General features: G+C 47.6%; 1 protein-coding gene across 1 annotated transcript in view; it reads right to left on the bottom strand.

Annotated features, from left to right (window-relative positions):
- The window catches only part of PPAN (peter pan homolog), a 30,938-nt gene extending 12,795 nt beyond the window's left edge, over positions 1–18,143 (bottom strand). Inside the window, exons 1-5 of the mRNA XM_068274404.1 lie at positions 18,069–18,143; positions 12,981–13,151; positions 12,324–12,425; positions 10,135–10,185; positions 656–826 (exon numbers count right to left, since the gene is read on the bottom strand). Of these exons, the coding sequence (XP_068130505.1) occupies positions 656–826; positions 10,135–10,185; positions 12,324–12,425; positions 12,981–13,151; positions 18,069–18,083 (510 nt within the window). The 5' untranslated portion in view covers positions 18,084–18,143. The remainder of the gene's footprint in view (positions 1–655; positions 827–10,134; positions 10,186–12,323; positions 12,426–12,980; positions 13,152–18,068) is intronic.
- Between the last annotated feature and the right edge of the window lie 345 nt (positions 18,144–18,488).

Below are 18,488 nucleotides of genomic sequence, written 5' to 3' on the forward strand. Positions count from 1 at the left end.
GAATGAAGCAAGATAAATTGAAAAACTCCATCTCAATGGGGGATATTGAGAAACGGGTAACCAGCTGTTACACAAACAGCTGCTGTGTTGTGACGTATCGATTGCCTGATGACAGGCACAGATTCCAAACATGGCGCACAGGTATGTGCCTTAAGATATATTAACTGCTTTAATAACTTGTTTTGCTCACAGAAGGACTTTAAAGTGGACCTGAACTTCCCCTCTGCTCTAAAAGATAAGCCACATTAAAATAACCTTTACAGGAAAACATTTATTTGATACAGCTAATATAAATCCTACAATAAATCTGCAGTGTGTCTACTTCCTGTTTTCATGGAAGCAAACATAGGGTTAACAGCCTGTGCTTACAAATTAGCTGTTCTGCTGAGGCAGCCAGCTGACAGATCAGATTTACAGTCGTGATTAAGCACAGATGAGGGGAAATTGGACAGGCTAAATTCTATAAATACATACAGGGTGCATTTCTCTGTGTTTTCCTTATGTCCTGTGCAAGAGTTCAGGTCCACTTTAAGAGTGAAGAGAAGTAATAGATATTGTTAGATCTTCTTAAGCCAACATGCAAATGTTATCAACCAAACTGTAAAGTTATCATACTTATTCTGAAAATAGTCAAGCAAATTCCGGGGAGTCCTACCTTGTGCACATTGATGGAAGGGAACATGTTCTGGAACATGGTGGCCATCAGCTTGACGTGCATCCCCTGAGTGCCGAAGTTGTTGAGCACCAGCAGAGGAGGATGTGTGAACTGCTGCTCATGCATCCGATGCTTCTTCAGGGAGGAGATGACATCCTTCACCAAGGAGTACTGCCACACAGGAGGAACAGGGTCATCACATGGGCTTCATGCAGAAACACCACACATAACAAGGAGTACTGCCACACAGGAGGAACAGGGTCATCACATGGGCTTCATGCAGAAACACCACACATAACAAGGAGTACTGCCACACAGGAGGAACAGGGTCATCACATGGGCTTCATGCAGAAACACCACACATAACAAGTAGTACTGCCACACAGGAGGAACAGGGTCATCACATGGGCTTCATGCAGAAACACCACACATAACAAGGAGTACTGCCATACAGGGGGAACAGGGTCACCACATGGGCTTCATGCAGAAACACCACACATAACAAGGAGTACTGCCACACAGGGGGAACATGGTCACCACATGGGCTTCATGCTGAAACACCACACATAACAAGGAGTACTGCCATACAGGGGGAACAGGGTCATCACATGGGCTTCATGCAGATACACCACACATAACAAGGAGTACTGCCATACAGGGGGAACATGGTCACCACATGGGCTTCATGCAGATACACCACACATAACAAGGAGTACTGCCACACAGGGGGAACAGGGTCATCACATGGGCTTCATGCAGATACACCACACATAACAAGGAGTACTGCCATACAGGGGGAACATGGTCATCACATGGGCTTCATGCAGAAAAACCACACATAACAAGGAGTACTGCCACACAGGAAGAACAGGGTTATCACATGGGCTTCATGCAGAAACACCACACATAACAAGGAGTACTGCCATACAGGGGGAACAGGGTCATCACATGGGCTTCATGCAGATACACCACACATAACAAGGAGTACTGCCACACAGGAAGAACAGGGTTATCACATGGGCTTCATGCAGAAACACCACACATAAAAAGGAGTACTGCCATACAGGGGGAACAGGGTCATCACATGGGCTTCATGCAGATACACCACACATAACAAGGAGTACTGCCATACAGGGGGAACATGGTCATCACATGGGCTTCATGCAGATACACCACACATAACAAGGAGTACTGCCATACAGGGGGAACATGGTCACCACATGGGCTTCATGCAGAAACACCACACATAACAAGGAGTACTGCCATACTGGAGGAACATGGTCATCACATGGGCTTCATGCAGAAACACCACACATAACAAGGAGTACTGCCATACTGGAGGAACATGGTCATCACACGGGCGTCATGCAGAAACACCACACATAACAAGGAGTACTGCCATACTGGAGGAACAGGGTCATCACATGGGCTTTATGCAGAAACACCACACATAACAAGGAGTACTACCATACAGGAGGAACAGGGTCATCACATGGGCTTCATGCAAAAACACCACACAACAAGGAGTACTGCCATACAGGAGGAACATGGTCATCACATGGGCTTCATGCAGAAACACCACACATAACAAGGAGTACTGCCACACAGGAAGAACAGGGTCATCACATGGGCTTCATGCAGAAACACCACACATAACAAGGAGTACTGCCATACTGGAGGAACATGGTCATCACACGGGCGTCATGCAGAAACACCACACATAACAAGGAGTACTGCCATACAGGGGGAACATGGTCATCACATGGGCTTCATGCAGAAACACCACACATAACAAGGAGTACTGCCATACAGGGGGAACATGGTCATCACATGGGCTTCATGCAGAAACACCACACATAACAAGGAGTACTGCCATACAGGAGGAACATGGTCATCACATAAGCTTCATGCAGATACACCACACATAACAAGAAGTACTGCCATACTGGAGGAACAGGGTCATCACACGGGCTTTATGCAGAAACGCCACACATAACAAGGAGTACTGCCATACAGGAGGAACATGGTCATCACATGATCTTCATGCAGAAACACCACACATAACAAGGAGTACTGCCATACTGGGGGAACAGGGTCATCACATGGGCTTCATGCAGAAACACCACACATAACAAGGAGTACTGCCATACAGGAGGAACATGGTCATCACATGATCTTCATGCAGAAACACCACACATAACAAGGAGTACTGCCATACTGGGGGAACAGGGTCATCACATGGGCTTCATGCAGAAACACCACACATAACAAGGAGTACTGCCATACTGGGGGAACAGGGTCATCATATGGGCTTCATGCAGAAACACCACACATAACAAGGAGTACTGCCCTACAGGGGGAACAGGGTCATCACATGGGCTTTATGCAGATACACCACACATAACAAGGAGTACTGCCCTACAGGGGGAACAGGGTCATCACATGGGCTTTATGCAGAAACGCCACACATAACAAGGAGTACTGCCATACAGGAGGAACATGGTCATCACATGCGCTTCATGCAGAAACACCACACATAACAAGGAGTACTGCCATACAGGGGGAACAGGGTCATCACATGGGCTTCATGCAGAAACACCACACATAACAAGGAGTACTGCCATACAGGAAGAACAGGGTCATCACATGGGCTTCATGCAGAAACACCACACATAACAAGGAGTACTGCCACACAGGAGGAACATGGTTATCACATGGGCTTCATGCAGAAACCCCACACATAACAAGGAGTACTGCCACACAGGGGGAACATGGTCATCACATGGGCTTCATGCAGAAACACCACACATAACAAGGAGTACTGCCATGCAGGGGGAACATGGTCATCACATGGGCTTCATGCAGAAACACCACACAAAACAAGGAGTACTGCCACACAGGAAGAACAGGGTCATCACATGGGCTTCATGCAGAAACACCACACATAACAAGGAGTACTGCCATACTGGAGGAACATGGTCATCACACGGGCGTCATGCAGAAACACCACACATAACAAGTAGTACTGCCACACAGGGGGAACATGGTCATCACACAGGCTTCATGCAGAAACACCACACATAACAAGGAGTACTGCCACACAGGAAGAACAGGGTCATCACATGGGCTTCATGCAGAAACACCACACATAACAAGGAGTACTGCCACACAGGGGGAACAGGGTCATCACATGGGCTTCATGCAGAAACACCACACATAACGAGGAGTACTGCCACACAGGGGGAATATGGTCACCACATGGGCTTCATGCAGAAACACCACACATAACAAGGAGTACTGCCATACAGGGGGAACATGGTCATCACATGGGCTTCATGCAGAAACACCACACATAACAAGGAGTACTGCCACACAGGGGGAACATGGTCACCACATGGGCTTCATGCTGAAACACCACACATAACAAGGAGTACTGCCATACAGGAGGAACAGGGTCACCACATGGGCTTCATGCAGAAACACCACACATAACAAGGAGTACTGCCACACAGGGGGAACATGGTCACCACATGGGCTTCATGCTGAAACACCACACATAACAAGGAGTACTGCCATACAGGGGGAACAGGGTCATCACATGGGCTTCATGCAGATACACCACACATAACAAGGAGTACTGCCATACAGGGGGAACATGGTCACCACATGGGCTTCATGCAGATACACCACACATAACAAGGAGTACTGCCATACAGGAGGAACAGGGTCATCACATGGGCTTCATGCAGATACACCACACATAGCAAGGAGTACTGCCATACAGGGGGAACAGGGTCATCACATGGGCTTCATGCAGATACACCACACATAACAAGGAGTACTGCCATACAGGGGGAACAGGGTCATCACATGGGCTTCATGCAGATACACCACACATAACAAGGAGTACTGCCACACAGGGGGAACAGGGTCATCACATGGGCTTCATGCAGATACACCACACATAACAAGGAGTACTGCCACACAGGGGGAACATGGTCACCACATGGGCTTCATGCAGAAACACCACACATAACAAGGAGTACTGCCACACAGGAAGAACAGGGTTATCACATGGGCTTCATGCAGAAACACCACACATAACAAGGAGTACTGCCATACAGGGGGAACAGGGTCATCACATGGGCTTCATGCAGATACACCACACATAACAAGGAGTACTGCCACACAGGAAGAACAGGGTTATCACATGGGCTTCATGCAGAAACACCACACATAACAAGGAGTACTGCCATACAGGGGGAACAGGGTCATCACATGGGCTTCATGCAGATACACCACACATAACAAGGAGTACTGCCATACAGGGGGAACATGGTCATCACATGGGCTTCATGCAGATACACCACACATAACAAGGAGTACTGCCATACAGGGGGAACATGGTCACCACATGGGCTTCATGCAGAAACACCACACATAACAAGGAGTACTGCCATACAGGGGGAACAGGGTCATCACATGGGCTTCATGCAGAAACACCACACATAACAAGGAGTACTGCCATACAGGGGGAACATGGTCATCACATGGGCTTCATGCAGATACACCACACATAACAAGGAGTACTGCCATACAGGGGGAACATGGTCATCACATGGGCTTCATGCAGATACACCACACATAACAAGGAGTACTGCCATACAGGGGGAACAGGGTCATCACATGGGCTTCATGCAGAAACACCACACATAACAAGGAGTACTGCCATACAGGGGGAACAGGGTCATCACATGGGCTTCATGCAGAAACACCACACATAACAAGGAGTACTGCCATACAGGGGGAACATGGTCACCACATGGGCTTCATGCAGAAACACCACACATAACAAGGAGTACTGCCATACAGGGGGAACATGGTCATCACATGGGCTTCATGCAGAAACACAACACAACAAGGAGTACTGCCATACAGGGGGAACATGGTCATCACACAGGCTTCATGCAAAAACACCACACATAACAAGGAGTACTGCCATACAGGGGGAACAGGGTCATCACATGGGCTTCATGCAGAAACACCACACATAACAAGGAGTACTGCCATACAGGGGGAACAGGGTCATCACATGGGCTTCATGCAGAAACACCACACATAACAAGGAGTACTGCCATACAGGGGGAACATGGTCACCACATGGGCTTCATGCAGAAACACCACACATAACAAGGAGTACTGCCATACAGGGGGAACATGGTCATCACATGGGCTTCATGCAGAAACACAACACAACAAGGAGTACTGCCATACAGGGGGAACATGGTCACCACATGGGCTTCATGCAGAAACACCACACATAACAAGGAGTACTGCCATACAGGGGGAACAGGGTCATCACATGGGCTTCATGCAGAAACACAACACAACAAGGAGTACTGCCATACAGGGGGAACATGGTCATCACATGGGCTTCATGCAGATACACCACACATAACAAGGAGTACTGCCATACAGGGGGAACATGGTCATCACATGGGCTTCATGCAGATACACCACACATAACAAGGAGTACTGCCATACAGGGGGAACAGGGTCATCACATGGGCTTCATGCAGATACACCACACATAACAAGGAGTACTGCCATACAGGGGGAACATGGTCACCACATGGGCTTCATGCAGATACACCACACATAACAAGGAGTACTGCCATACAGGGGGAACATGGTCACCACATGGGCTTCATGCAGAAACACAACACAACAAGGAGTACTGCCACACAGGGGGAACATGGTCATCACATGGGCTTCATGCAGAAACACCACACATAACAAGGAGTACTGCCATACAGGAAGAACAGGGTCATCACATGGGCTTCATGCAGAAACACCACACAACGAGTACTGCCATACAGGAAGAACAGGGTCATCACACGGGCTTCATGCAAAAACACCACACATAACGAGTACTGCTACTAGATTTCAATTACCGCCGCAGCATGCATTCGCCGTTTCCGTCGCTCCCCGACATCTGTCGCTGCAGCTCACTGGCTCTGCCTGTCTCTATTAGGGCAGAGCCATGCGAGCCGCTTACATTGATAGACACGGTCAGGAGACAATGAAAGCGGCTCCTGACTGGCTCACATGGCTCTGCCGTCATAGAGACGTCAGGAGGCGGCGGTGATGGCGGGTATGCGCAGTGATCCGTCGGAATTCCGCCGGTATTGTACCAGTGGTCTCTGGTCCTTAACCTCCCTGGCGGTTTTAAAGACCGCTGGTACAATACCGACGGATCACTGCGCATACCCGCCGTCACCACCGCCTCCTGACGTCTGTATGACGGGCAGCGCAGCACTTTTTTTTTTTTAAAACCATGTAGCTAGCCTAGCGCTAGCTACACCATAGCAGCTGTGCAGCGGCATCCCCCCTCCCCTTCCGGTCGCCTCCAGCGATCAGAGCAAACAGGAAATCCCGTTCAGAACGGGATTTCCTGTTTGGCTTCTCCTGTCGCCATGGCGGCGGATAGGGATGTCCTCATCGACGTCATGGCGCATGGGGGAGTCCCGATCCACCCCTTAGCGCTTCCTGGTGCTGATAGGCCAGGCTGCGCAAGGTGTCTGGGGGGGGGGGGGGGGGCGACGCGTAGCGGCGAATTAGCACGGCGGCAATCGTAATGTACACGCAGCTAGCAAAGTGCTAGCTGCGTGTACCAAAAAAAAATTATGCAAATCGGCCCACCAGGGACTGAGAAATCCTCCACAGCGGAATAGCCCGAACTCAGTTTGGGCTTACCGCCGGGGAGGTTAAGGAGGCAGAGACCGATGGTACTTAACTGGTTAAAATATAATAAGATACCTCATTTCCACTTTGGGTACCTATACATGTGGAGGATGTGACTATTGTCAATATGTTCGGGTGGGAAGGGCCTTCTGCACACCTGGGGGCAGGAGAGTCTGTTTGTCCCATTATGGCAATTGTAAAACAATTCTGGTAGTATACATCTTGTTGTGCCACTGTGGCGCGTTCTACATAGGCAAAACAAAGCGAACCCTAAGGGAACGCATGTCAGAACATATAAAAAGTATTGAGAAGGGGGATGCGGACTCTCCTGTAGCCAGGCATTTCTCCCTCGAACATGACAATAGCACTAGAGGAGTTAAATTTATGGTCCTTGACCGTATCCATCCAACAATCAGAGGGGGCAATCTAGATAGATTGCTCCTAAGATGTGAATCCCGATGGATCTATAAGTTACAGGCCCTGGAACCACCAGGCCTGAATGAAAATATGAGCTACGCCCATTTTTTGCCTATTTGATTGCCTGTGTGTGTCCTGGCGCTATGGGGCGTATCGCCACTGTCCCGTTGCCTGGTGAGGTCCCGTTGGACTTTCTTTCTTACAAATGCCCTGGGTTTCATATTTTCCCCGCCCACAGCTGCTGGGTTGGGACTGTTGATAACCCTATAGTGTTTTCTTAGAACTGGAGTTAGGGTGTCATCCCTACAGTTTCCTCCTCGTTTTAATAACAGGGAGGAATAACATTTTCGAGCGCCAAGAGCGCGTTTTTTTCTGGGAAAATTTTTTTTTGTTCACCCTTCCGTGTTGAGATGTTACAACGGTTTAAATATTAAACCATAATTCTGTTTGTCTATTCTATCAATATGGATCACTGGTATATGGGGTCTAGGGCTAGCTTCTACACAAGCCTGGATGGACTAATGGTGGATAGGGAGATTGTTGATCTATTACTTTTTCATCTAGACGGTTTCTTTTCGCTTCCCGTGTGGGTTACTTAGACGCCACCTTTTATTGGCGTCATATGGGCGTTTTTGCATCGGTGGAGTTAGCCTTGCCGCTCTGCCCTTATCCACCTGCCGCCTATCCACTGGGTTCTGTTGTCCAGCTCGCCTTGGCCCCTCCCCCATGTATCCATGTGAGTGATGATGCGTGAATGCGAGATGCTTGATGTTTGATTGGTGTTAGCCAGTTTAAAGGTCGGAGAATATGACGTTGGCAGCCACACCCCTTGAGAAAGCCGGAAGCCGGCGAAACGTCGGGGAGAGCTGCCGACCTCCTGCATGGGACGCCACGCCGCCCCGACCTCCGCCATCACCCACGGAGACCTATCCAACGGCCTCCGCCCACCTGCTCATACGGACACGGACACTCAGCCGGACACTAGTGAGTCACCTGGACACTAGTGAGCTATCCGGAATCCGGGGCTACGCTTGGTAGAGCGCGGATTGCCTGACATCCCTGTGAGACGTGTAAGCCAGTGGAGAGTCCTCTTCCGCATTGGTGAGATAAGCTGTACACACATGTCTTTTGTTGTGCTGTGCAGTTGAAGGCGTATATGGAGGCCACACGCGACATACTGCTGTGTTATATTGGAAGTTACCTGTTGCTGGTTGTTGCCCACTGGTGCTGGACAGGCATTTGAGGCCTACGCTGCTTCACTTATTCTGCTTGCTACTTCATGAGCCTAACAACACTGCTTTCTGAAAGGAACAGCGCAGAGACTAACACCTTCTTTTTGCATGCTCATTTGCTTTGCTTCCATCCATCCTTTGCTTCACCTGGTATACCATGGTTGAGACCTCCTTCACAATTACATCTATTGCTGCTAATGTGTAGTTAGTTGCCGGCGTATGAGTGGTGTGGTAGTGTGGTCGCGGTGATGTTGTGGCGGGGTGGCCATCCCATGTGTATTTTATATGTTTTATTATAATTTTTCTACTATTTTCACAATTAATAAAATTAGATATATTTTGAGATTTTGAGCTTTATGTTGTGTATTGGTTAGGTAGTACATGCTCCACCATATACTCACACGGCCCCTATTGTGATTATTTTAAGATACCTCAGTAGTAGGAAATCTCTGGTTTGTCATGAGCATTTCTCATCTTTCCTCATCCAACTTGACATCACCGTTCTAGCGCTGGAACCCTCTGAACATACTTGAGAGGCTTATTGAATATGTTCTCGCAGCCGTTCCCCCTGGCCCAAGCAAAGCCCAGTCCAAGCCTGCACAGTCGCACAGACACTCCTGCACCAGCAGCATTGTGCTAATGCGCACTGCGAATGTACATGGATTGGATCGCTGTTTTTATCCTAATTAGGGCTCTGTCTATTGCCAGCGTCCAAATGACGCACTGAGCCCCACTGTAGTTGTAATTCACATTACAGCAGTGCCCAAATGCCATCGGATGCGTGGCGCCCTTTTTATCTGACTCGCTCAGTTTTACTATGCAGAAAACGCACAGAAAAACAGACAAGTGTGGCCAAGCCTTAATTAGTTTCCACGTGAGATAAATATATATGTGCAGCAGATAGTCACATGACCAAAGACCAGAGTCTGGTCACATAACCGCCCATCAATCAAACCCTTTACTGAAGTGTCTCATTGTACAGTTTCTCTATCACTTGCTTTGCTTCTACTGCGTACGCCATGGACACCTGCCAATATTAAACTGCATGAAAAAGATTTATTAGGAAAAAATATGGTTTCCACTCACCTCGGTCACTTTGAAATGCAGGGTGGGTCCTTTAGGCAAACGGACAAATTTCTGTTAAAAAGAGAGGTGGTTACTCAGCAGTGTCACACCGAAAGTATCTTTATTGCAGCAAATAAACACCTACGAGAGAAGTTAGAACCAGATTACACTAAGAATACTGCAATCATCTTTTACTGCAATGCTTAAAGTGAACCTCCAGACTACAAATCTACTCAGCAGCACTGAAAAGGCTTGGTGTTTCTTTAACAGTTTCACAACATCAGAACTTTGTTTTTTGTTACCCAAGCCTTATTTTTAGCTGCACAGAAGCTAAGCTCCGCCCCATCAAAGAAATCTGCCTGGGCATTTTTCCCCTGAAGCTGTGCAAAGCATGATGGGATTTCTGATGTTGTTCTCATTGCCTAGCAACTGGGAGGGGTGATCAGGACACAGGAGAGTTGAAACATTGGGGGAGATTTATCAACGCGTTACCGACAGTTTTTTCTTCTTAATCTGTTCTAACTAGCAGGGAGAACAGTTCTGCATAACAATAAGAACCTTCTTAAATCTTAGGTAATAGTGGCAATTTAGCATGAATTTCTAGAGCTGCACTACAGTTAAGAAAAGTGCAAATCCATCCCTAAACTGGCGCAGATTAAGAAGTGCTTGATAACAGTTCTGCAGGTGTAGAACTGTAGGCTAGACATGATTGCAGAGTGCAGGCTATACATGATTTGTGATGTGCTCCTCCCCCCTGCTGAATTCCTCATCAGAGCCTTCTGCTATCAATACAGCAGATGTATTGGTTACCTCAGCATTAGCAATTCCCCTCACACACCGCACTGTCAGAGACCTTCCTAGCTCCTATTTTACAACAGTTTTAGAAGGAATCTGCACTATCTAATGATTTCTTAAGATGCCTGAGACAGTTCTGCATGGATTTCTAAAAACCTACCAATACTTTGTCTCAGACACACTTGATAAATCTGGCCCTGTGTCTCATGCTCCCTTTCACCTCCTTTCAACCAAAAAGATGGCTGCCCTCATGAAATCACAAACATTTGCAGCTTCTCTTAAAACAGGGTGGGTAAAAGATCATATTACCTATATATTTTAATTAACATTACTATAACTTAATGACAGAATGTTTGTTTAGGCTGAAGTTCCTCTTTACAGGGCAACTGTAAGGTGTGGGATATGGAGGCTGCCATATTTATTTCCTTTTAAGCAATACCAGTTGCCTGGCGATCCTGCAGATCCTCTGCCTCTAATACTTTTAGCCATAGACCCTGAACAAGCGTACAGCTTTTCATGTGTTCCTGACATTATTGTCAGATCTCACAAGATCAGCTGCATGCTTGTTCCTGGGGTGATTCAGACACTACTGCAGCCAAATAGATCAGCGGGCAAACAAAAGAAAACAAATATGGCAGCCACTATAGCACTCTCACTTTAGGTGTCCTTTAAACACAACCTGAGAAATAACTTAATTAAAAAAAAAAGTGCTACCTGATCCCCGGGCAGATCAGGTAGCCTTAATTTCTGCCACTCCTGTGGCCCGAAATCCTCTACTTTCAGTTTCAATGACCCCTCTGGGGTCACAACGCTGCAGCTCTGTGCGCCTCAACACAGAGCACAGAGGCGGGGGAGTGGTGAGGGAGAAGCAGAGCTGCCCAATCAGAGCTTGGGAAGGATGCCAGAAACACCTCCAGTGGGAGTTCTGCAGGAGTGCTTCTCCTGCAAGGGATGCCCCTTCCCCAGTTAGATGCCGACAAGCTGCTTGTCTGCATTCTGGGAGCGACAGTGACTCTTATCCTTACCAGGATGCTCATTTCAGTTACTCTCACCATGCAGTCCAGTCTCTCTCACTGCCCTGATGTCACATCCGCTCTCTCAGCTGGCCAAATGCAGTTGAGCTACGCAATCGTCAGGAGACGATTTTATTGACTCCTGAACCTGTGATCAGACAGGCAAGGGAGAGAAGAGTTGGGGGATGCAGTGATAAGACACGGGTCACAGGTCTCCAACAGCAGACAAGTAAGTGTAAGCTCTGCTGCCAATGCATTAGTCCGTGTTTGTGAGTCTTGAGTTCTCTACGCTTGCAGTTTGTTGCTCAGCCAAGGATTTTGGAATGAATTTGTAGCTGGATAAAAGGCCCGTTTGCCATCTAACATTACTTATCAACCATGTATCTTCTGCTCAGCACTTACAAAATTGACGTTTGTTTCCGTTTTGCTGAAGATCAGGAAATGGGTCACTCCGAGAGGGCCGGCCACAGCCACAAAGTCTTTCAGGGAATTCTTCTTGCGGACCTGAAACACAAAAATACACTTCTACAGTGAGTAGAAGTTATTTCCCTCATCCCAAAAACATACAGATAAGGTAAATGGCTCCCCCCTAAATTGTGCCTAGACTAAGATACACACAATACACGATATAGACATATGACTATGGTAGGGATTAGACTCTAAGGGCCCTTTTCCACCAGCGCGTTTGCGCTGGCTGAATCGCAAAAACGCAAACCGCTAGCGATTTTACAATCGCTACGGTTTGCTTTTTAACATGGGAATCGCGGTAGGTCATTTCCACTACCGTGATTCGTTTTTGCGGGGAACGCGAACGCGCGGCGGAGCGATAATTGCCGCGATTTTGCTATGCAGTGCATAGCATAGCAAAATTGCGGCCGCGAACGTCGGGGAATCGCCGGTAATTGCGATTCAGCAATCGCTAGCGTTCAGCGTGAACGCTAGCGATTGCTAGTGGAAAAGGGCCCTAAGGGACAGGTAAGTGACAAGGCAGTATATTCTGTACAGCGCTGCGGAAGATGTCCGCGCTCTATAAATACTAAATAATATAATAATAGTCACCTTGAGAGAGGCAGCGGTAAAGGGCTCCATGGCCCGCCGTACATCCACAATCAGCTGCTGCACGCTCTTCCCAATCTGTCCTCGATGGAAGACGAACGAGTGCGGAACGCTGGAAAACTCCTCCTCTGCATTGTGAACGGCCGCTGCGCGCAGCTTCTTCTGGTTCTTGGTCTGCAGAAGATGAATACAACATACAGCAATGAGACCCAAGTCCACAAAGTTCTAGCTCTGTTTAGGCTAACAAAACAACAACAAAAATAACCCAAGCAACCTAACTAGCAGCTTAATTTACATTGTATTGCTGACAGCTTCTGGTGGGAACTCACTTAAAGTGGATCCGAGATTAACTTTTACTCCTTGCATAATTGTGTTCCTTACATATAGTTTATAGGGCATTCCTCAAGCCAAATACTTGTTTTGTTTTAATACCCTAATTTCCTATAAACTAAACAAGCCACACCCACAGCTTCTCCAGAGTGCCTTGGCGCTTGCAAGGGATTGTGGGATTTCAGTCTGGGCAGGTGAAAAAGGTGTTACTAGCTATAGATTTCAAAGGCAGAGTTTTCACAATCTGAGAGCTGCAGTGCAGATACAGATCAGTTGCCTGTGTAATGGAGGAGATAAGAGTGGAGTTTTCACAGAATATGCAGATTAGCATGCCTAGATACAGATAAGCTTGCCTGTATTTGTAATTGTGTAATAGTGACAAGTAGAAAACATGTCTGCTCCCATTGTATCACAGGAAAAAATATTAATATACTGTTGAAGCTGTTTGAAGATAGATTTGCTGTGTAAACTATCTAAACTTTAGATAAGATATATAGACAAGTTACTTGTTATATTTAGTTTTTCATCTCGGATCCGCTTTAAAAGCATTCCTGACGTGCCATGATGAAATAAACAACAGCAAGCTGATTCACACTACAAGAGCTTTTTAAGCGCTAGAGATGTTAAAGGAGTTCTGTGGGGGTTGCGGAGGAGAAAAACAGACCCTTACCTTGGGCTCCTATCAGCCCCGTGCAGCGGTAATGTCCCACGCCGTCCTCCTCCCATCTGCCGTTCTCCGCCGCTGGCCCCGGTCTAAGTGGCATGAGATCCAACTGCGGCTGCACTACAGTGGCCGCGCACCCGCTCGCTTCCGCCTGCGTCATCGGAAGCTTACTGCGCAAGCGCAGTACAAGGCTCCGTTGTACTGCGCCTGCGCAGTAAGCCTCAGATGACGCGAGCGGAGGCGCGGCAACGCGCATTATTCGTCTGTGTGACAGCCGAATAATAGCCCGGTGCCGGCTGCAGGGGGACCGGCAGATGGGAGCAGGACGGCGTGGGACATTACCGCTGCATGGGGCTGATAAAAGCCCAAGGTAAGTGGCAGGTTTTCTCCTCAGAAACCCCCACAGAACCCCTTTAAAAGCTTTTACTAATGTAGTGCTATGGGGGATTTTTACTAAATCACATAGCTGTAGGGTGAACACACACATCGGATAACATTAGCAAGAGCTTTTAAAATCACAACGCGCTCAGAAAAGCTCTTGTAGTGTGAACAAGGCCTTAAAAACGTGAGTTATCTATGCAAAAGAGCTTGTTGACAGCCTGTCAGTTCAGTCCAGTTTCCTGAACAGTGAAAAAAAAAAAAAGCAAAATCATCTAAGAAAAACAACAGTGATATAAGGACTCTAATCAGGTTTTACTGTAGGACAGTTCAAAGGGACATTAGTTTTGTATACTTTTCAGCTAAACAAAGCAGAGTGTGGATTTTAAACAGCAGCAGTGACAGACTGATGCAATTTTTTTTAAAAAAAGTTATAAACCCGAAAATAAACATGAGACTTTTCTATACTATGTTCCATTTACCATTCATACTACACATGCAAATCTTCATCTCATAAGCTTATTTTCACTTCGGGTTCACTTTAATATGGGTTCCCTTCCCAACAACATCCACAATATCACCATATACTACCCGTCAGCCAAATGCCAGCGTCAGAACAGAACACAGCTGTGAGCGAGGCACAGCTGTAGTTACTATACATATTGCATCATGTAAAAGCAATTTCATTTCGAGCAAAAGTTGCAGTTTTTCTCAAAATAAACATTTTTGTGCCTTTTCATACACTACAGGCCGGGTCACACTGTGTCTGGTGTGTTGCATTGTAAGGCAACGGACACACATGTAAATCTTGGGGAGCTAGTCTAGTTCAGGTGACCCAGCAGGGAACCTTACAGACCAACTGCTGCTCCCTGCTTGCAGCAATTTGGTCCCCACTATTAAATATATATAGCAGTATTTGTATAGCGCCTTTCTCCTGTCGGACTCAAAGCGCTTGCGAGGCAGCCACTAGAGCGCACTCAGTAGGCAGTAGCAGTGTTAAGGAGACTTGCCCAAGAAACTCCTTGCTGAAATAGGTGCTGGCTTACTGAACAGGCAGAGCCAAGATTTGAACCCAGGTCTCCTGTGTCAGAGGCAGAGCCCTTAACCATTACACCATCCAGCCACTATCAATTTGTAAGAAATAAGGGACCCAGCCGGAAACACTATTCAAGCTACTAACTGAAGCAAGCTCGTTGCCCAAAATCCTGCGGCAAAAGGTCATGGGTCCTGGTGAGCAATTTTAGAGTTTTTTTATGGACAGTGTTTTCCACTGGATGTCCTATTTCTTACAAATTAGCAGTCACATTCAAATTGCCAAGAGCTGGAAATGGCACTGGGTCACCTCAGCGAGATGGCAAAAGTCTATTTGAGGGGACCTAGCAGGAAACCTTATAGGGAACAGTTCTCCATTCACAACACCCTATACAAGCATTGTAATTAGAGGAATAGTGTCGGCTGTCAGGTATAGCAGTATTACCTCAGCGGCCGCGTCCTCCCAGACATCTCGCGCAGCCTCTGGCAGGACAGGTCTCTCAGTAGCACTTCAGCTAAGGTCGGCACACTAGCGCTCACGGAGCGGCAGGACCTTTATGGGATTAGGAGACGGGTCAGCTGATCTGCTGGTCAGCTGACATCAGGCTGCTGGGTCTCGCTACTGATTGGTCAGGCTGTTCTGGACGAGTGGTTTGGAATTGCCTGTCTGTATTTAAGCTTGGGGATGTCAGTAGCTCATTGTCTGTTGTTGCTGAAACTTCGCAGTGAAATCTCTCAGACCTTAGTCAGATCTGTGTGTGCTTGAACCGGCAGGACCCCAGGGATTCGCACTAGCTTAGGAATTATATTATTGCTGTTATTGATTATTACTGTGTTTGACCTTTTGCCCGTACCTCCGACTACTCTCTGCCTTATGATTCTGTACCTCTGCCAATCTGATCTGTTGCCAACTCCGCCTGAATACTCACTCCGATTTTGTCTTACGTTTCTGTACCTCTGCCTACCGATCTGTTACCGACATTGCCTGTACGATCACTCTCTTATTAGTGATAGCCCCTGTCACTAAGGGCTATCACTCTCTTATGTTCCTGAATATTACTGTGCACCCAATCACGTGTGATCACACTTTGAATAAAATACTGACTATTGTGCTGATAGAGCTAGTACTGATCATCAGATACATCACTGATCATTACATGGGCATAACCTATCTGAAACCTAAATGTTTGAGAGGGTGCCGCCCAACTATTGACGTTAGTGGAATTTCCCTAAGAGTTGTCGTGCTGGGCCCCCTCAAGTTGCTAGCGCCAACATGACTAGCTCCCATCTTGCTTCTTTGCAGTGCGTTACAAAGCAAATCGGCACACCTCTGCAGACAGTGTAAAGCGCTGCCATTCAATAAATGTCACACATTAGCAACCAATATATGTACGTGCTGCACTTATCAGATTTAAGTGACCTGGCACCAGAGATCAAAAGAACTAAAGAATTGATACTTACCCAGGGCCTCCTCCAGCCCATTAGCTTGTCTAAATCCCACGCCGTCCTCCCGCGGGTCTGCCATACAACCACATTCAGCCCCGGTAACTGGTTCAGTCAAATCCAGCCTGGGTCTTGTGCGCATGCGCAGACCTCCTGCGCATACACAGTAGACCCGGACTGGCGTGACTGAGCCAATAACGGGGGCTGATCGCTGCTGAACGGCAGACTGCGGGAGGACAGCGAGGGACTCAGACGAGCTTATGATCTCTGGTTTACCTTAAAAAGAACCCAAGCTTCAGAAACACATACTTAGCCTCTGAATCCTAATGAGGCTAACTTTGAGGTCCTCTCCTACTAGAACCTTCCTGCTGATCAGGGCTGCACTCCTCTTGTGGCACAAGCACGGCCGCACTGATGCTGTGCGAGTACAGCGGCACCTGCGCAGTAACACAGAGCCAATTATGCATGAGCAGCTCCGGCTTACTGCACAGGCGCGCCAGTCCTCGCCAAGGCACAGTTCGGCCACGTTTGTGCTTGAAGATGAGCGTGGCCCAGATCAGATTATCAACAAGCCCTTGTCAGTAATCTTTGGAGGCAGGGGCGTAGCAATAGGGGTTGCAGAGGTTGCGACCGCATCGGGGCGCTTGGGCCAGAGGGGCCCTTACTCAACTACAGTATTAGCTCTCTATTGGTCCTGTGCTCATAATAATCACTTCTATAAATACTTTGAATAATGGTAATTATTAATAAACTGTTCCTCATCCCCTTCTTGCACCTCTGACACTGTAGTTGCCATTGGCAGGTTTTGGTGCACTGTATCAATTGTTATGTATAGAGTTCTTGGGGTGGGGGGGGGGGCATTGTAAAACTTGCATCGGGGCCCACAGCTCCTTAGCTACGCCACTGTTCGGAGGGGCTGCGCTCAGCGGTGAGGGACCAGAAGACAGCGAGAGTGGCCTCATTAGGATCCACAGGCTTCCATCTTCTTAGGTAAGTATGTGATTAGGTACCCAAGCTTTGGTTCGGTTACACTTTAAACATATAGTGCACTACTACTTCTGTGGGAAAGATAAATTAACATTTTTGCCAGAACTATTTATAAAACCAGAAAGATTGACAGCTGAGGAACGTGAGGCAGAGGAAGTGGTGTGATCCCTAACAGTGGCGAGCTATGGAGGTCCCTCTCCCCCAGCACTGATGTGTCCTCACACTCCTCCACCACTTCCATAGCATGCCGATCTCACCTTATCCTTCCCCATCTCCGATCCAACTTCTACCCACGTGGAGAAACACAGACGCGACCACTTCCGGAGCGCCACTAAAGAGAATCCCTGCGTCCCGAGCTCTCAGTTCCGCCTGTATCTCAGTTCCGGGCTGCAGGAGAGAAGTGCATGTCGCTTGCGTGTGTGTGACAGCAGAGGGACAAGCAGCTCGGGTGATACTTCTACAGAGGTCCCAGGAATCCTTCCTTGCAGAGGAAGGGCTGACAGCAGTTCTGCTAGCTGTCCTCTGAGGCCAGAGTGTCTGATTTTACCATCTGGTGGTTTGGAATACAGTATAACGATGCACAGGGAATACTGATATACAGATTATAATCAGTCAGAAACAGTACTATGAACGTTCCATAGGCTTCTGTACTCACTAGTTTCCTCTACAGAACAATA

Source organism: Hyperolius riggenbachi, chromosome 3, assembly GCF_040937935.1.
Source record: "Hyperolius riggenbachi isolate aHypRig1 chromosome 3, aHypRig1.pri, whole genome shotgun sequence".
Lineage (NCBI taxonomy): Eukaryota > Metazoa > Chordata > Amphibia > Anura > Hyperoliidae > Hyperolius > Hyperolius riggenbachi.